Source organism: Phodopus roborovskii, unplaced genomic scaffold (assembly GCF_943737965.1).
Source record: "Phodopus roborovskii unplaced genomic scaffold, PHOROB, whole genome shotgun sequence".
NCBI classification, from domain to species: Eukaryota; Metazoa; Chordata; class Mammalia; order Rodentia; family Cricetidae; genus Phodopus; species Phodopus roborovskii.
In genome coordinates this window covers 9,439,514-9,460,473 of record NW_026126648.1, presented here as the reverse complement: position 1 = coordinate 9,460,473, position 20,960 = coordinate 9,439,514, and the positions used below count along the sequence as shown (strand labels likewise).

General features: G+C 38.2%; 1 protein-coding gene across 4 annotated transcripts in view; it reads left to right on the top strand.

Moving 5' to 3' along the window:
• Positions 1-20,960, top strand: part of Slit2 (slit guidance ligand 2) — a 311,911-nt gene that overhangs the window by 283,171 nt on the left and 7,780 nt on the right. For all 4 annotated transcript variants that reach the window (XM_051174041.1, XM_051174039.1, XM_051174040.1 and 1 more), the window contains 4 exons: positions 4,608-4,745; positions 4,875-5,115; positions 6,355-6,485; positions 20,389-20,543. In XM_051174041.1, coding sequence (XP_051029998.1) covers positions 4,608-4,745; positions 4,875-5,115; positions 6,355-6,485; positions 20,389-20,543 — 665 coding nt within the window. The remainder of the gene's footprint in view (positions 1-4,607; positions 4,746-4,874; positions 5,116-6,354; positions 6,486-20,388; positions 20,544-20,960) is intronic.

Sequence of the window (20,960 nt, the reverse complement as noted above, 5' to 3'; positions counted from 1 at the left end):
CATGGACCTTTATTAGCACACTGAAAAAAATAAAAATGAAACAGGGAAACCTTTTGTTTCCCAAAATGTCTAGGAAGCCCTTCATGGAACAGAACAACCTTTGAATAGGCTTCTTACATTTGTTTAAAGGCCAATCCAATTAAGTTTCTAACCTCCACCAGGTAAAGTTATTTTAAAATTAAGAGGTTGATTTTGAAGTACTGAAAACTCTATGATCTAAGACAGTCAACTGACTCTCTAGGCTGAATAAAACACCATGACATTGTGGTCAACCTTATTCCAGACATTCGTGGCTTGTGTCTGTTCTCTTTCTGTAATATTGATAAGGACCATTACTGACCTTATTCCTGAGATCTAAAGCATCCCATTCACACTGTGTAAAGAGTTCCTTCAAGTGAGCTAAAACATTTATCAAAATCATTTTCCTCTAGCAGTGTTTATGAAATAGTCTCAGTTCAAAATTAGATGATACCCCTCTATCAGAAATTGTAGAGCTGGCAGTAACTTAGACATCATCTAGACTAATTCTTCAATTTTTTGAAGTAACTTTAATTCTTTATTAATTATTTTTTCCCAGCCGGATCACATTTTCCCTTCCCTCCCTCCTCTCCTCCCATTCCTGCCCACAAACACCCCCTCCAAACTACCCAGTCATCCTTCATTCTCTTCATAATAGGGCAGGGCTCCCATCTACATCAGCCAGCCATGGCATAAGAAGCTGTGGTAAGACTGGAGAGAAGGCTCAGCTGTTAAAGAGTCGCTCACAGCCAAAAATATAAATTCTTCCTTTGAAAAACAGGGAAATATTAGCCCAGAGATCATAGCTGTGCAAAGGTCACATATTACCTTACTGGTAGATCTGAAGCTAGACTTGGTGCTTTGTGGTTATGTGATTTATAGAAGCCGTATTCCTTCTAACAGGTTCTCTAGTTTATTAGTACTACAGTTGGCTTGGAATAGAGGATAGACTAGATTTTTGTGGGGGGATGGTCAAAGCTGTATTCAGGAGTTAAGCCATGCTAACATTAGACAAGTGGCAAAGACCTCTTCTACTCCATTAGCAAGTGTTTGTGCCATTGACTGTCAAAAGTTAAACTGAGTTAAATCAGTATGGAATTTTCTTTTGATAATATTATCAGTCAATTTGATTTGACAATCTAAATTTTTAGGTCATGTGGATATGGTTGTAGCACACTGACTATATTCACTACTGAGAAAAAACGGGCATAGATCTGAGTCTACCTTGTGTTGTATTTAACTTACAATTCTAACCCAAAACTGAAGTCTTGTTAATATGTTTTTATATATACACAATGCTACATAGCATTTTATCCTACATAACTCTGTAGGTAAATTGCTATGACTCCCAATGGCTTTGATCTGCCCACAGTTGAAGTTGGGTCAAAACCGCATCTCTTATGTAAAGCAAGCACCATCACTTTGCCGAGAATTAACAAGGATGGTTTCCTGGGACACTGTACCTGATAAACAGATTTCACAAAACTTTGTGTAATTCTAAGACAAGTTATTAGTAAGACTTAATGGAAACAATTCTAAATGGGGAGAGCTTGTCTTAAACAAAGGACTGCTTCTTAATTAAGTATTTTCTATTACTAGCAATCAGGTTGCATGCTCTCAAGAGTCTGCATTGCTGGAGCCTGGAAGGACTGATTTGAAAGCCCACTGCTGTCAGCAGACAGTCATTCATGAGCTCATTTTATAGCTGTATGTACTGAGCTGAAAACAGGTTAAGTCAGAGTGCGTGCTATTATTCCCATCTTATAAATAATTGCACACTGTGGGAAGTACAGCTGCAGAACGAAAATGGTCTGAAAACTGAACAAGAGGAAGCCAGTAGAGAAAATCTTTACTGGAAAGTGTTGTTTGGACAAGTTGTAATGTTACTTCAATTTCATTTTCTTATTACTAAGCTAACAGAGCTGTTTTTACTTTTCATACTTTATTATATATTTCATAAATCTCCTGAATTGCTTTGTGATATTTTTAGAGTGTGATATGCCACAAGCAGTACTTTGAAGAATACATCTTTCTTAGTTAGCATTTAGGGTCCTAAACAGTACATTTTGTATTCTGTATATCACCCTGCATCAGATAGAATTGAAGAGATGTCATAGGCTTTCTTGGTAATAGAAGATTTAAGAAATTCGTATTTAAATGCTCCTGCTTTAAAACAAGAGAAAGAATAATCAGTCATTATATAGCTGCTAGTTCTGAAAGGCTTAAAAAATAGTGTTGGGGGGAGAGCATAAAATATCTCCTAGACAGCTACTTTGGAAAACATGTAGTACTCTTATCTTTTCCTTTGATAAATAATTCAGAGCATTTCAAAGTGTGCCTTCTCTTTTTAACGCTCAGCACTGCCCACATTAACATTGATGGAAGTTCCCTTCCAGGGCCCCATCCATCTATTTGAGACTGTGTATGACCACTTAGGGTCCATTTAGTTTCAGGCTAGCTATTTACTTCACGTTATGGTGATTTAGTATTAAAACCAGCCAGCTTCCTTCAGTGCAAGCATGCAGTGACCTCATTTTGTTTCTAAGCCATGCCTGCAACCTGAATAGAAGAACTATTCTCTCATTTGTTTTAATCCATCAGCTCTCCAGTAAATAACTTGATTTCGCAGCTTTAGACAATACCCTTGGCATTCAGTAATGGCACATTCAATCAGTTATTTTCCTTACTACCTTTAGTCACTTAAACACTAAATTTTTATAGAATACTGCACTATTAGTAAAGAACACATACAAAGACTTTTCTAGAATTACCAAAACTCATAGTTAAGAAAATGTGAATTGCTTATTGATTGTGAAGATATAGAACAATGTGTTAATTACTTCACACATACCATTATATTTAATATGTAACATGCTTGTACAGCAGGAATTATTATGCTATGCTATAGATAAGAGAGGGACACTTAGACTTATGTACATTAGTTAAAATGATGTCTTACACCATGTGAAATAAGCCTGATATAGGAAGACAAATGATGAAAGATGTTTTTCATTTGGAATTTTGAAAGTTAAGCTCACAGAGTCAGAGTATAGGGTCAATGCCACAATTTAGGTATAATGGAAATGGATGGTTGTTAGTCCCCAATATTAAGATTCTATAGGGAGGAAGTGAGTTCTGAGAGCTAATGTAGAAACAATGACTACAGTTAACTACTGTATCAAACATTTGCTAAGAGATAAGATCATAATTACTCTTGCCATTAAAGTTAAAAAAAAAAAAGGTAAAGGTAACTATGGGACTATGGGACGTGCATTAATTTCTTCTCCTGGTGATATGATAAAACAGCTGTGAAGTGAAGACGTTTACCCTGGCTCACAATGCATTGTACAGTTCATCATGGGCAGGTGGTTAGGTTGACAGAGCCGGAAACAGCTGAATAATCACATCAACAGTCAGAGAGCAGAGAAAGGTGAATGCAGATATCTGTTCAGTTCCCTCTCTTCGTCTGTAGGACGAAGGCAGGAAACTGCACCACCCACCAGGTGTGGTCCTTCTTATTTCAACCATGTATTCTAGATCATCCCCATAAACGTGCACAGAGGCCTGTCTCCCATGTGACCCCATCAATCAGACAATACTAACCACCACAGTGAAGTAATATGTATTTACTTGACTGTGGGTATCATTGCGACCACATGTGGTGAATGTTGAAGTATGCACTATCATTAAGCCAGAAAATATAAATGTTGATTTGTTAGAGAAAAAAAATACACAGTTAAAAATGAAGAATGGAATATGAGTTCCATATAACTTCAAAGCCCAAATTCTGTGGATAAAAACCATGGTTTCCTGTCAGCATATGTGTGTACACAACATAGAAATGAACCTTCCTTTAAACTCAAAGGAAACCTCTCATGGAATCCCCATTATTTAAACTGAACAATCATGACAGGAGAATCTTGGGAGGAAAGAGGGGATGAAGGAGAGGGCTACGACAAGAGTTATTTCCATCTATGTCCATTGTTGTAGACGTTCCAATATCCCTGTAACTTCACAACACTCAGGGTGTCCAATATAGTTAATTCCACTTTTCTTCCATTATATTGTGTTCTAGTGTTTCTAGTCTGTGACAAAATAAAACGGTTACTACTTTTAAAATATATTTAATATCCTTTGTAAATTTGCCGCTCATGGTAGCACGTGACTGTAATTGCAGAACTTGGGAGTCAGAAGCAGGATGATTGCAGCCAAGTTTATAAATCTCCTTTGTAAATTAACACATAAGACTTCCTTTATCAAAATGGACAAATAGAGTTAAGAAGAACGGAAGTAAAGGGCACTTTGGGCAATGGAAGGGAGAAAGAGAAAGGGAGAAAACAAAAACCCTGCTACAGTGAGCTTCTTTGTGTTTGGATTTAGGTTGCCCCTGATCGTTAAGGAGTTAATCCCCATTCCTCTGATTGTGAGAAAGCACCACTTCACAGTGTAGCCGGTACTGTTTCCTAGACATCTCTTAACTATGTTTTCGCGTTGAGATGGTGCCATTTTGTCCCGATAAAATCTCCGTGTTTCCCCGTGATCTTTTTGCTCAGTCAAAAGCTTAAAATTTCATCTCCTTATTGAAATAGGTGTGACTGCACTCCAGGATACGTTGGTGAGCACTGTGACATTGACTTCGACGACTGCCAAGACAACAAGTGCAAAAACGGCGCTCACTGCACTGACGCAGTGAACGGTTATACGTGCATCTGCCCTGAAGGCTACAGGTGAGGACGCCAGTACGCGTCTGTGTTTGGGGAGATAGCGCTGGGATGCAAGTACACATCTGTGTTTGGGGAGATAGCGCCGGGACTCTAGAGCATCCAATCTAACCTAACTTTTCTTTACATCGCCAGCGGCTTGTTCTGTGAGTTCTCTCCACCCATGGTCCTCCCTCGCACCAGCCCCTGTGATAACTTTGATTGTCAGAACGGAGCTCAGTGCATCATCAGGGTGAATGAACCGGTGTGCCAGTGTTTGCCTGGCTACCTGGGAGAGAAGTGTGAAAAACTGGTCAGTGTGAATTTTGTGAACAAAGAGTCCTATCTTCAGATCCCTTCAGCCAAGGTTCAGCCTCAGACGAACATCACACTTCAGGTGAGACATCTGCTCCAAGGAGATGAGCTGATGTGGCAGGGGAGGTCTTATTTAGCTGCCTGACAGAGTGAAGAAAATCTTCCCTGGGTGAAAAGCCTTCAAGAGCCAGTACTTTAATATGCTAAATGGTTGGGAGTGCAGGGGGAGGGGGTCGCCAAAGATGCCTCTTTATTTTACTTTCAGTGAAGGCGCTTTGCCTGTTAATTTTTACGGCTCTGCCCTTTCTTCTCTGCATAAGGGAAAGGTGTTTCTTAGAAACTTGCAGCTGACCAGCTTGCAGCTGAGATGAAAACACCTTTACTTGGCCCTCACCTTTAGCTCTACTCCCAAAGCCTTCAGGAAAAGGCATGGAATTAGCAAACATTTTTGTCTTGCTACTAAGAAGTTACTATATTAGGGATAGTAAATGTAGAGTATTTCGACAAATTAGGGCGGAATTCTCGCTTAATCAGTAAGCAAAATTATTGAGTATTTTAAATTTAAATGACTTTGACCCACTTCCTGTAGGCTTCCCCCTCCTTTTATTTTTATGGTTGTGAGCCTAGCCTTTAACGGCTGAGCTATCCCTCCAGCCCCCTCTCCTTTTATTTTTAATTATTTTTTTTTAACCCTGACACTGACAATAGGGGAAGGGCTTCTAAAATTGTGAGGGAAGAACACAGAAGAAACATCTCTCTTCACACCATCCACCTTCTCTGGCTTGCCACATTGAATAATTGTGTGAAATTCACTGGTATTGGGACTTTTACATTCTAACTTACATTCAAATCCTTTTAAAGCCCCAAAAAGGGAAAGAAAACAAAAACAAACAAACAAACAAAAAAACAACATAAAAGCACATATATTCTACTTCTTCCTGCCCGTGGAATGATTGTAAATAATTTTATATAGATTTTGAGAATCCATTCTGCTTAGTATAGACGCATTTAGTATATGTCAATAATAAAGCTTCTAGCAAAACAAAACTACAACTACATGAACATTTCCAGCAAAGAAAGTTCTGACATGACATCTAAGAGATTTCCTTAAATATCTGTTACTTTTCTTAGCTTGTTTAGTTTACAACAGAACAATTCCCAGACAAGTTGCCTCTAAGATGTAATTTCAATAAGCATTATTTTCTCATAGCTTCAAAACAAACCATAGCGAAAAAGCCCTGATTCCACTTAGCAGCCTGTTTCTTTGGATGAATGCATTTGGTTGATTGTGCATCCTAACATCAGGGCTACCTCCTACTAGATTGCCACAGATGAAGACAGCGGCATCCTCCTGTATAAGGGTGACAAAGACCACATTGCTGTGGAACTCTATCGAGGGCGAGTTCGAGCCAGCTATGACACCGGCTCTCACCCGGCTTCGGCCATTTACAGGTGAAGATCTCTCAAATACTGGTAAAGGTGAAAAAAACTTATTCAATGAAGAATTGTTTCTCTTCTACAGTTCTATAATGGGAAGGGCTGGGGATATTTTGGTGATAACAGGTGGCTTAGTTCTTTATGAACTACTACTATATATAGCAGGGTACTTGAGACTGAGTAACATAAACACCAGAGATTTATTTTTTATAATTTGCAAACTAGAAAATCCAGGATAAGGATACCCACATCTTGCAAGGAAGCACCTTTTAGCAGTATCATCTTATAGTAAAAGACAAAAGAACAAAACAAACAAACAAACAAAACAGCCCACATGCCAGAAATATGGGGGGGGGAGGGCTGGCCCATCCCTTCATCGGGGACTCATTCATACTTACTACCCCACTCCCTCCATCTTCAGACTTTACCCAGATGAGGGCAGAGGCCTCATGACCTAATGACCTTGTATTTTGCTACCCTTCAACACTGTTGCATTGGAAGTTAGATAAATTATGCCTGAGTTTAATGACATACTCGAGCTATTGCAGTAGCTTTGTAATTCCCTAGTACTAATAAGTCTCAATAATGCAGCAAACATCTCTTCACATGTAAAAGTAATGGTAGAAATCACCTTCAGATCAAAGATCATAAGCTTAGGCATCGTTCTTCCAGGCAAGTAACTTAAATGTAAGCAAGTCAATTTTAGAGAAAGACATAGTCTTTAAAGGGTCTGGCTTTGTAAGAATATATTCCTCTATGACACATAGTTTTGATGCAGGCAATGTCATACAAATGGTTGTGATGGGAGGCAAATTACATCAAATCTCTTTCTACTCAGTTTTCTTGAATGTTATCATGTAAAAAAAATTGTTCCAAGTCTATCATTCATTTATTTTCTGACTATGAATTTTTCTCTCCTTTAAATAGTGATTCACATTGTTTTTTTGAGATGGGTTTTCTCTATTTAATCTTGTCTGTGCTCTAGCTCTCTCTGTGAATCAAACTGGACTGGAACTCAGAGATTCACCTGCCTCTGCCTCCTGAGTTCTAGGATTAAAGGCCTGTGTCATCATTCCCAGATTGATTTACACTTATAGCACCATATTTATAAACAAAATACATCTGTACTCCAAATACACTTGGCTACAAGTGATTGGGTGTTGATTCTGATATGTAGTAAGTGATCGCAATCTTATTGATTTTATTTGTGCATATATAAATGTACCTCAAAGCCTTAGTAGCTTATTGGCTCCTTCAGAAATAATTCTGGGAAAGTAAATGCCAATTCCAGCCATGAACGGAATTTGATCAGTCCTTCTGGTGTGACCTAGCCCTCTTGGGACTATTTAGAGGATGGAAACAGACATATAATTATCGGTTTTCAAGTGGAATACTGCAGTCATTTCACTTCCAAATGTTGATGAGTTACTGCCAACATTTTGTGTATTATTAAACTTTAAATTATATAGTATTTCAGCCCATAAAAAGATTTCATACCTATGTGGTTCATTTTATTTTATCTTTTGTGTTTTCATGACAATAATGCAGAATAGAACTCTTCCAAACCATAGTAAGGATTCTTGTGTTGGCCTATTAAAGCTAGTGTTCACATAAAACATAGCAAAATATTTCTGGGTAAGTTGGAGGAACCCAAGTGATTTTACCCAACGGAAAACTTACTGAAATGAGAATTTTGTGTTTGTTTGAGTCTGTGTTCGTGGCCATTTTTTGCCTCAATTAAAAACACCATGAGTCTTATGACAGTTATAAAAAAAAAAAAGAATGTTGAGTACTCTCCACTCTCCATTTAAAACTAAAGGCTTGTGTTTCTGTTAGAAAATTATATAATAGAGACATGTGCTATCAGATCTTGGAAAACGGGTTCTATTTAATTCTTGTTTCTCAAATTAAAACATACAATTTGAGAAAGCTATTACATTATTTTACAATTTAAAAAGATAGGCAACAATTGCCTAAAGACCAGGTATTCTATTATATGAACTTAAAATTCTTGAATGTCAAGAAAATTAATAATGGTCTACCAAAAGGTAGAAAGGCAAGAAGGAAAGAAAAACTGAGGAAATCTTGGAAAGAAATTGAAAGATTGCCAAGTTTTATGTAACACAGGTATTAAAAACCCAGAGACAGATACTGGGGTTTAAGTTAAAGATCAGAAAAGCAAAGCAGGCAGCCAGTAGCTCTTACCTCTACCAAGGCAGAAATGGAGATGCTGTTTTCCCTGTGACTGGAAACTGAATCCCACCTGAGACCCTCTGCTTCTTACTTATATACCTCTCTAGTGCAGGAACTAAAGATGTGAGCTCTGTTTCTCTTTTAGACTGATTCACTCCCATGTAACCCTGGGTGGCCTTGAACTCACAAAGATCCATCTGCTTCTGTCTCCTGAGTCCTGGGATTAAAGTTGTGTGCCACCACAGCCCAGCTTCCATGGCTGTGAATAGCTTTGCATTCTGATCCTTGAGGCAAGCTTTTTAAAATCATAAATAATAATCACCACAGTACAACAGTCAATTTAAAGGAAAAGGAAAAGGCAGGGTGTGATGAAATTTGCCTTTAATCCCAGAACTTGGGAATCAGAGACAGGCAGATCTGTATGAGTTGAAGGCCAGCCTAGTATACATAAGGAGTTCCAGGACATCCAGCACTGCATAATAGAGAGTCCCTCTCTCAAAATATAAATAAAGATAAAAAGTATGAATGGTGTCAGAGGAGAGTAAAACAATACAAATATTTGGGGTCTTTTTCTGTATTTTTCCTTATTTTATATATCGATCCCAGTTCCCTCTCCCTCCATCCCTTCCTCCCTCCCTCCCATGACCCTACAGCCATCCCATCCCACCCCCCCCAAATCCACAGGGAGGATGATGGCTTCCAAGAGGGATCAACAAAATCTGTCAAGTCATTTGGAGTAGGGACTAGGCCCTCCCTCCCGCCCCTAAGCTAAGGGAGTATCCCTCCATGGGGAATGTGCTCCCAAAGTCCTTTCTGTGCACCAAGGATACATCCTGGTTCCACTGTCAGAGGTCCCTGAGACAGCCCAGGCCTTCTAACTGAAATTTTACATGTATTACCAACTCTCAGACAATGCTATGTTCCATGGAGTAGACGTTAAGAACAACTTGTATGAGCAGAATAAATTAAGCTGTGTTCTGAGAGCTCTTGATAAACATTTCTCTTCCCATGTCGTCAGGCATGATACTGTCTCCGTAGCACCATGTCCACAATACTTCTATCACAACAGTCATCAAATGCTATAAGTCTAGGCTCTTTCTCCCCCAAAGGCTAGTTGTCTTGCTGATGCCTCACAATCTATAGGGATCCTGATGTGCAACAACAGATATGAGGTGGGCTGTGTAACAAATGGTTGAACTTGGGTTCTAGCCACATGTCTGCTTTTTGAATTTAGAAAATGGCATATAGAAGGGCTCAATATTATTGCTGTGACTGAATGAGTAGATGAATGAATGAATGAATGAATGAATACATCAACATAATGCTATCTCCAGCACTACTCAGAGACTAGAAATGCATGATAATCCTCAAACAATGATATTTTGCCTCTCATCAAAGCAGCTTTCTTTTAACTAAGACTAACATAATTAAAGTTGTTTTTACAAAGTCCTTCAAGAAGAATATGTACTCCTTTCTTAAAAATAAAATTGCTGTCATATGCCAAATGAGATTCATCTTTGGAAACTCTGTGAAAATTGGGAAATCAGGGTGGTCCTCTATGCTGGTGTACAGAACTACATATGTAGGAGACTGTTTGTCTCCATGGTACTTTCTGCTGCCAGCTTCTAGGTTTCCTTGTCTTGTCTTCACACTGTCTGGGGGACAAGAAGCAGAGGAGACAGGGGAAGAGGGAAAAGGATGGACATATGGAGGTGGGAGAAGATGCTAAAGAAGAAGCCTGATGTGTAGAGCAGCGAGGAGGGTCTCCCTTGGAAGCAGACAGACAGAATCTTTACATCCCTTCTTTTATTATTTTGTTTTAAGATTCAAACATTCTCACATGCTGTCTGGGAAGGCACAATGTAAGCAACTTTGGGCAAGTTGTGTCATCTGCCTAAATATCTTCCATTTCATCTCGAGAGTTAGAACCATTATTGTCTTCACATGCAATTGTAAAACTGAAATGTAGGCTCCCAGTGCCTGGTACTGTTGGTGGTTTGTGGATTTTCCTCATCTCTGGACAACAGTTCCCTTTTGTCCATTTCAGTATATCTTTTTAATTGAATCAGCTTCAAAACATTAATGAAAATGCATTCTTTAGAAGACTAGTCTACAAATATTTCATCTGAAAAACTCTAATGCCTGGAGTAAACATAAATACTTTAGTCTCACTTGACTTCCTGACCCCTTTAGTTTAAAAAGACAGGCAGAAGTGTTTCTTAAAATACATATTATTATTATTATTATTATTTGTAAGAAGTATGGTTTTTCTGCCTGCTGCTGCTGGTCTTGTCCCGCTGCTGCGCCAGCCCCAAATAATGCACAGAGACTCTGTACTAGATATAATCCTGTTGGCCAGGTACTACTTTCTTATCGGCTAGCTCTATCTTAATTATTAACCCATTTCTATATATTTCCACATGGTCTTATCGAGAGCAGAGGAATGGCAGTTCTGTTCTCTCCAGGCTTTCCATGCTGACTCCTCCTTACTACTTCCTCTTTCCTCCTTGTCTCTCCTATCTTCCTTTCCTATTGGCCAACAGTGCTTTATTATTACCCAGTATGAGAAACATATACAGAATGACATCTCCCATCATCTCCTCTTTTCTGTCTAAATAAAAAGAAGGGTTTTAACCTTAACATAGCAAAATATATTATTCAACAGTTATCAAGTAAGAATCACAGTTAACAATAATTTAGTCCATTAACATTTAGCAAGATTTGAAAAAAATATTCCATCATCTATTTTATCTTTGTGAGTTAAAGTCCTATATGTAATTTATCTTTAAGCTTAACTAAGAAAAACTATAACCATAACTATCTGTCTTCAACTCCATCAAAGACCACAGAAGGATAGTATATAAACTCTAGAAATGACAGAGACAACTCACTGCCTGGTCACCCGAAGTTCTTTTGTAATCTTCCATCTTCAGCCCATAGGCCATAGTGTGTCTGGCAGACTCTTCAGCAAAGCAGGAAACTTTAAACTGTCTTCTTGTATTGGCAGTTTGTCCGTCACTTTTTTTTGTGTCCTGCAGATTGTCTGGCAGACTCTTTCATGAAGCAGAAACTCTATAGCAATGTCCATAACTCCATAACACATTTCTTCCATCTTCCTTTGTCCTTCTGTCCTTCTGTCCATCTTCCTTTCTGACGCAGGTGGCATTGCCAGGAGCACTTATGTCTCACTGTCAAGAAAAACTCTAAACCATTTTAAATGCCATATTCTGTAGGTCTTTCAAAGGTTTGAAGAATGCCTATCTATCTCAAATACATCTCTGTGTATCTTGAAAACCAACTAACTTAACTCTAAGCTTTGACTATCATAGGTAATTATTTATAATCTGTACTACATTATACATTACATTTCTAAATGAGCTATATAAACACAATACCTAAACAAGAGGAGAAATCTTCATATCACAAAATTGACCTTAAATTGTAGCAATAAATGAAAATCCATTCCAAAACAAAGTATTCATATCTATACCATAATTCCCTTTTTACCTTTAAAGAGAATTGGCTGTGATCATTACCCATTTATAACCAAGTCCATTTAAATGAAAACAAACATTTATAAACAATATTTGGGAATTTGGGTGTCGTTCTTTCCAAACTACTTCCTGCTGATAGGGGGCGCTGTCATGGGGATCCTAAGAAGATGCAGAAATCCTGGCTGTAGTCTGCAAGGCTGCCTTGGTCAAGCTGTTTTGAATGTTGGATCACCAGCGATTCTGTTTCAGGGGGCCTGGCTTGATCAAACCACATTGGTCTGCAAGGAATCCACAGCATTTCATTTTCTGTGGAAACAAAAATAGAAATCCTTTTCCCCAGTAACTTGTCCTTGAACTTAAATTTTTGAGTCAAAGCATTTTTAAAATATATAAATTGAATTAATGCAGCAGAATTTCCTTTATCTGTTGTTGTTATTTTCTCAGCAGTCAAACAATGCAGAAACAACACAGTAGCATACAGTAACCAGATTCTCTCTGAGCTTTTCATCTTTACGTGGCTTTATTATTACTGTTTATTTTACTTTTATTTTTTCATTTTTTGAGACAGGGTTTCTCTGTGTAACTTTTATCTGTCCTGGAATTTACTCTGCATACCAGGTTTACTTTGAAATCACAAGATCTGCTTTCCTCTGTCTCCTGAGTGCTGGGATTAAAGGTGTGTGCCGCCACACCCAGCTGTTCTCTGTCTTTCTAAAATCATTTTATTTCTTTTCTCTCCCAATCCTACGTATTTTTTAAAACACACTGTAAACTTTTAGCGCCTATCTTTTTGTAGCCACGAGTCTTTTATCTGTTAAACAACAACATTGCTGAAATGAAAGTCATAGTTGTTCCTGCTGGTTTACCAAAGATGGCGGCGGCTATTTTACCGCCAGCAATGAGAGCTGTGGTCACTGCCTTGGTTTACGGGCAGCAAGCAGCAGGTTGCCGGCTTGGAGATGTGGTCACTGCCATTGCCAGCTCTGATACACACCAATAAATTGTTAGCAGTGCTTTTTTAAAGCCGTGTGGTTTTTTGCCACTTATGCTGAGTCAGGAATCTTCCCTTAAAGGAGCCCGCACGAATATATGCTTGTCTCTCACAAAGCAGAGTTCAACCGAGAAAAATGCTGCTACCAAGAAACCTTGCTTATCTCTGTTCTTTTGTTTCTAAAACCCTTTTTTAAGCTTTTGTTAAATTTTAAGTGGAAGTTCTTATTAGCCATGTTGGGCGCCATTTGTAAGAAGTATGGTTTTTCTGCCTGCTGCTGCTGGTCTTGTCCCGCTGCTGCGCCAGCCCCAAATAATGCACAGAGACTCTGTACTAGATATAATCCTGTTGGCCAGGTATTACTTTCTTATCGGCTAGCTCTATCTTAATTATTAACCCATTTCTATGTATTTCCACGTGGTCTTACCGAGAGCGGAGGAATGGCAGTTCTGTTCTCTCCAGGCTCTCCATGCTGACTCCTCCTTACTACTTCCTCTTTCCTCCTTGTCTCTCCTATCTTCTTTTCCTATTGGCCAACAGTGCTTTATTATTACCCAGTATGAGAAACATATACAGAATGACATCTCCCATCAATTATTATTATTATTATTATCATCATCATCATCATCATCATCTCCTCTATGGATGAGTGGTGTCCATGATGAAGATATTTTTGTCTGCTCCTAGATTTCTGTTTCATTGCATAGATATTGTCACCAGATATTTAAATCTCTTAAGGCAAAACAGCTTGAGCCCACTGTCACAAAAAAAGGAAGGAAAAGAATTTTAGAATTTTCATCCTTATTAATCTATTGCAATACTTTCCAACTGGTAGATTGCATAAGTATAAAAAGGCCGTTGTTAATATGATCTGCTGAGTAGAGACAAAAGAGAAAGGTGAATATTTTGGTCACAGTTTCAGTTTTCCTTTAAGCTCCAAATTTTGAAACTGTTTTTCTGTAGTAAGCCACACAGTTGGAAATTGCATGGCTTTCTTATAACCATTTCAGTGTAGAAATTCAAATAAACAAAACCCCAAGTTATAGATGAGGGTAGTGAACTTAAACTACATATTAATGGCAATAAATACAATTTATGTTCCCAGTAGGATGGGGCAAGGTTAAGTGGTTCAGTGGATACTTTTTGTGAGTCCTCATAAATGTACCATCCCCTCAGGGAGTGGAGAAAGTAAGTTTATCAATATTATCATAACCCCAGAGGGTGCTGTACATGGCAGCAGAGCCTGGATGCTCGGGACAGTGATGGACAGCAAAATCTATGCAACTCAATCAGCCTTACAGTGCAAATGCTGGGGTTCCAAACATGCTTTCATTTTTACCATAATACACAAGTACAGCATTGTTAAACAACCCGAGCCAATGCCACTCATACTAGACAAGATAGCATGAAGCACCAATTTAAGTTTAGAATACTTTTCTGCAAGACATAGTCTCTTTGGTACCATATTCTTTAGACAAATAAAAACACTGAAGCATTAATTTTATAAGCCTTCTAAAAGGTCAAGATTAGCCCTCACTTCATTCTAACGTTGTATAAATAGAATTAACCTCAGTGGTTATTATTATCAGGCTTTTGTCAGTTTAGACACTTAAAACTGTTCCGTGAGAGAAAAATCGTACAGTGAATCCCACTCATAATTTGAAAATAGGGTCCAGGCTCAATTTGCAAAAATACTCGATATGCATTTGTATAATCTTCAGGCCCTCATTGTGAGGTTACTCAGTTGTTTTTTGTTTTATTTTCTTTTCCATTTCGGTGATTTTTATTAGATGTACCAAGCTGTACAATCCTCATATAAATGTGCTTAAATTGTAACCATCCTGAGTTATTTGGGAAATCAGGGGATAGCAGATCAACAGGATGCTTAAGGAAATGTTGCAAGCTTGTTATGGATGACATGATTTTCATTTTAAAAGTGTTGCATGATAATTAAAAGCATAGGCGCACAGGACAGGCACCCTGGTTTCATATCTGTCTAGCCATTTGTGTCACCTTGACAACGTGCTGTCCAGCTCTTATGAGACTCAAGAGAACTATTATAAATGTGTGTGATGTTTATAAACAGTACTTTACTTGTAGCGTCAAATAACTTTTACCATTATTATTTACATTTGTCTGATGAAGAAGAAATGGTACCTACTGCCCCAGGCCCCTCATTCCATTAGAAGTAGAACAAGCAAAGCAACCTATTATTATTCTTAATAATAATAATGTTTCTCGATAAAATAAATCTTTAAGAAGCTGTCTCTAAATATGCCAGAAGCCTATTGGTTATAACTATTACATAGTATTATAACTAATAGCAGTTCCTGATAAGTTTAATACATCTCACTGATGATTATATAGCTTGTTTATGGAGCATATAAAATTTAATGTATATTCATGTGAACACTTGAAAATATACAGAAATAAATAATGTATGAACCTTACTTTAAAGTAGCTTACAATTTAGCTTGCATGAAAGATGTAAAACTCAAAAGCAAATAAAACATGGAACAAAAAGAAAATGATTAGTAAGCAAGTAAATTGCTGATAAAATGCCCCCACTGCCTCTTGCTTCCCAGCTGAAACACTGCATTAAAGAGCATAAAATGTTGAAAGTCTTGAGCCACTCAATTTTACCACACAAAACACCTTCATTAGCAATGACATGTCTGGATTGATTGTCTAAAATCAATATGTGACCAAGAGCTCATCTCTCAGTAGATGTGAGCCTTTTCCTTGCAATTTTAAAAGAGAAAGCGGTGCCTCTATATTAATATTTATAATCTAATTAAGGCCAATGTTTATAGAAGATCCGTGGAAAACCACCTCAAAATGCATATGATCTCAGGGCAAGCATCCATTGGCTATAACCTTCACTATGTGGTGCTTCTAATTTTGTTATGTTTCTCAGAACTTTAGTACTTCAGTTTCTAACTTTTGGTACCTTGAATAAGATATGCCTCAAAGAAATTACATTTTTGTTAATGCTTAGCATTCTCTTGCAAGTGGCATTATAAAATGAACTAAATCAAACTTTTCCTTAAAGTTTGAGAATCATTTGTATGATGTTGCTGTGGAATGTGATGATGTGACTAATATCTGACACTTAACTTGGTATGCAATGCATGCTTGCAAAATTGTTTCTTCTTGATGCAAAATTAACTGTGCAATGGGAAAATATGTATAACATTCATCAGGCAGAGATGAAGTGTGTTGTCATAAAATAACCTGTGAATGATTTAATAAATAACTTGTCAAGCATTTAATAAGGCAGAAGCAGAATGCTAATCCAAATTTACCTCAATTTAACCAAGTGCTAACAGTAAAACTCTGCATATCTCTTTGGAAGAGGGTCATTTTCTTCATTGCTTTTCATTGTTTGAAATTAAAATATAATTGCCAACATCTCAAGTTCTAGGGAATTCAGTACCTTCTGCTGACCTCTGCATACACTGAGAACAAATGCCATGCAGAGATTTACACATGGGAAAATCAACCATACATATAAACTAAAATAAATCTTTAAAAGGGTTCAGAAGAATATAATTTCATCATTTGCTCCTTTCCCCTTCCTACCTCAAAACCTTCCAAGGTAGTGTTTCCTTTCTCTCTTCCAGACTCATGTCCTCCATTTTTTTTTTAATAGCTGAGTTTTTTCACTCGTGAATATGTAATTACAATGTACACGATGTGAAAAATGTTTCTTGTGTACGTGATTTCAGACTGACCACTTGGTATGGGAGAATCAATTGAGAAGGTCTTTCTTGGGGAAGGTTATTTCCTCTGCTCTCAGCATTCTTTTGCCTACAGTTTCTTATATAGGTCTATGGCTCTATAAGACTTCCGCCTTACATATTAGCATGTCTATTTTTACAGTCTTTGTTCAGATCCTTTTGTAGGCACCATGTTGTTTAGATACAATGGGTGTAGCTTTCCAATCTTTTCTAGGAGATACAATCACATGCTGGTCCTCTGGCTTATAATATATCTGCCCTCTCCATGACAATGTTCCCAAGTCTTAGGTACAGTGTTGTAGATGGATAGGTTTGCTGGGTATCATAGCATCAAATTGTTCCCAATTTGATGAGTTGTAGTTTTCTGTAATGGCTTATCTGCTGCAAAGAGAAATGTGTTCAATGAGGGGTAAAAGTTACATATATATATATATGTGTGTGTGTGTGTGTGTGTGTGTAAAGATAAATATATAGAATGTAGGTACAGATTATACTAGTATAGGAAAGTGGTAGTGGTAGATTCTCCTCTTAGATCCAGGATATCATTAGGCCTGGTTGGTTTGTTAGGTTTTCAATAGCAGGCATTGTTTCTATCTTGTTGGGAGGGCCTTAACTACAATTAGAAGCTTTTTGGTTACCGTCAAGATAAATGCACCACTATTCCACTCATGCTGGTTGTTTTTGTAATTCATAGGCATTAGATGCTCTGGGTCCTGTATCCTAAATTTATGCAGGAAGAAGCTCATGTTTAAGCAATCTTAGACTGTGAAAATTTACTTAGGTAGTAAATGATCTCCTTTGCTGATTCTAATATTGCTGAGTGTTGAGATAATTAAAGTGTAGAAGGAGAAATATTAATTTACATGGCATTTTTTTATTTTTTTTTTACTTTATTTGCTCTGTGTGGTGTGTGTGTGTGTGTGTGATGTGTGGTGTTTGCAAGTGTGTCCCCATGCATGTACATCTGTGCTTATGGAAGCTAAAAAGCTAAAGGTTAAAACCAAGAATCTCCCTCCATGGCTCTCTAACTCTCTCACTGAACTGTATGGTGCTCACTGATTTAGAGCCAAAGTGCTCTAAAGATCCAACTGTGTCCCATCCTTGGGTACTGGGATTACCCTGGTACATTGTACCTACCATCTAGCTCTTATGTGGGTTTGCTGAATGTGAATTCAAGTCTTCACACTTGTACAACGGGCACTTTGTTCCTTCAGCCACCTCCACAGCCACAGACATAGGATCTTCTAACCACTACACCAAGGATTTACAACAGCCTCACATTTCTGCAGAATATTCTAAACCGTCCTCAAATCATTTTTTGTTTTGTTTTGGCTTGGTTTGGTCAACAAACAGTGGGATATGATTAGATTCTTTTGGTGAAAGCATGCAGAAATATTAGTGCATTTTTGTTAGTTTGTAAGCTTGATCTCATTGAAAATTTATAAATAGGTACCAGAAAATGGAGCAATTATTTTTGTAGCCAGTGTTATGCATTCACATTCACAAACTATGTTTCTATCATGCATATGTCAATGTTTGAGCCTTTTCTAAACCATTTTAGACAGTATTACAGTATATTGGGTCCTTAATGTTCAGTCTTTATTGTTTTGAACCAGCTTCTATTGTGGCATCTTTTGTCTGTGCACTGAATTGTAGGAGTGTTCCTTACATGACAGCATTTATCCTGCTAAGTTTTCTTTTAATTCATTTTACATACCAATCACATTTCCCTCCTCCTGTCCATCTCCTTCACCCCCTATCCACACCTCAGAATGAGTTAAGTCCTCCCATGGTGAGTCAACAAAACTGGGCATTACAAGTTGAGGCAGGACCAAGGCCCTCCCTGGTGCATCAAGGGTGAGCAAGGGAATGGGCTCCAAAAAAAGTCAGTTAATGCATCAGGGATAAATCCTGGTCCCACTGACAGGGACCCTACAAACAGACCAAGCTACACAACTGTCACCCACACTCAGAGGGCCCAGTTAGGTACCATGCAGGTTCCCCAGCTGTCAGTTCAGAGTCCATGAGCTCCTACTTACACAGGTCAGATGTCTCTGTGGGTTTTCCCATCATGATTGTCACACCGCCTTGCTCATATAATCCCTCCTCCCTCTCCTTAAAACAGCTCTAGAAACTCAGCTGAAGAATCTGTGCATCTGCTTCCATCAGTTACAAGATGAAGGATCTATGATGACAATCATGGTAGTCGCCAATCTGATTACAGGGGAAGGCCAGTTCAGACGCCCTCTTCACCACTGCTAGGAGTCTTAACTGGGGTCATCCTTGTGGGTTTCTGGGAATTTCCCTAGCACCCCATAATGGCTCCCAGTGTCAAGATATCTCTTTCATCCCTCTCCATCCCTCCCCCAACTCAATCATCCTGTTTCCTCATATTCTCATGCCCCAACTCCTTCCCTCTCATCCACCGTGCCACCAGATTACCCAGAAAATCTATTTCCTCTTCCTAGAGTGATCCTGGCATGTCCCTCTTACGGTATTTCTTGTTACCTAGCTTCTCTGGGGCATGGATTGTCCTGCTAAGTTTGTAGGTCAATTTAAGACCAAAGCTAAGTATGGTATAAGCATAATTAAGAACCATAAAACACCTACTAACTAATTGAACCAAACTTCATCTTATGTCTCAATCTTCATTGTCTATTAGCATCCGTTCCTTGGTATTTCTGCTTTTATACATGTCATGAATTTGTATTAATTCTCTCAAAGGTTTTTTTTTAGAAGGAAAACATAATAGTGTGTGTGAGTGTATGGGGGAGGAGCAACAAATAAAGAAAATAAATTTGAACAGGCACATCAGGGCACATGAGAAAGATGGGAGGGTAGAAAGGCAAGGGGAAATGTGATTCTTTTACATATTTTAAAAACAAAATAAAAACACTGCCATATTGACTATGTTAAGCATTTTATTTAACCTATTAGTCCCAGCTCTCAGCTGAACAATGATTTCTTCACAGTAATACAGCTCTAGAAGCGTCCCTCCATAAATGAAAAACATTTTCAATGTATCAAATGTGAAAAAGTAAGTGCAGCGATCCTGTCAAGCTGCTCTTGTATTCCTCTGTCTCTTGACTCTGGTAGGTGCTAACCCACTGTTACACTGCAAAGGCTAGCAGTCCTGTAGAGCCTGGAGAAGTTCCTGGTCTTTTTAGTACCATTTGGAGCTGTAGACTGTCTCTCGGTAAATGGAGCTTTTATGTCCTTTAAAAGAAAAATAAATAAGTTACCATTTGTGAATTCCACAAATGGACTGCAAGTGTCTGGGTAATGAGTGTACTCTTTCCAGTTCTCTCTGTGGGAGAACAGGTTTATTTTGTGTTTAGATCCTGAGAAATCAAAATGAATTTTGTCTCCTTCAGAATATCCTTTAAAAGTCAATTTCCTTAATGCCTGCTCTGAATGTCTCTTCCAAAGCTGGGTTTATTGAAGCTTGTATTTTAACTGTGTTTCCAGTTAAGATGTTTGTTTATTTTCTCCCATTGCAGTGTGGAGACAATCAATGATGGAAACTTCCACATTGTGGAGCTACTGGCCCTGGATTCGAGTCTCTCCCTCTCCGTGGATGGAGGAAGCCCTAAAATCATCACCAACTTGTCAAAGCAGTCTACTCTGAATTTTGACTCCCCGCTTTATGTAGGAGGTGAACTTCCTTCCAAATGCAGTAGACTTCCAACTCAGTGTTTCTCATTATAGATCAGATCTGCAGTCACTGGTGCCTGGTGGTCTTTGACAGTGATCAGTCACTGTAATTGGCCAACAAGCATAAAACAGAAAGAGGTGGAAGTGTCTCTTAAGGGACCATTTGGTTCTGGGTCTAACTCAGTTTGTCATCGGGTCAGAGAAGGACATAAGTTCTTCATCTATGGCATACTAGCTAGATAATTTATATATAGCATCATTTATTTCCATATCTGTCTGCAGGCAGAAGCAGAAAATTGATTAGAGATCAAGTTAGGAAATGATAAAGTAGGAGTGGGAAGATATGTCAGTGTACAAAGTGCTCAAGAACCTGAGTTAATTACCCAGAACCCATGTGAAATGCCAGGCATTGTGGTAT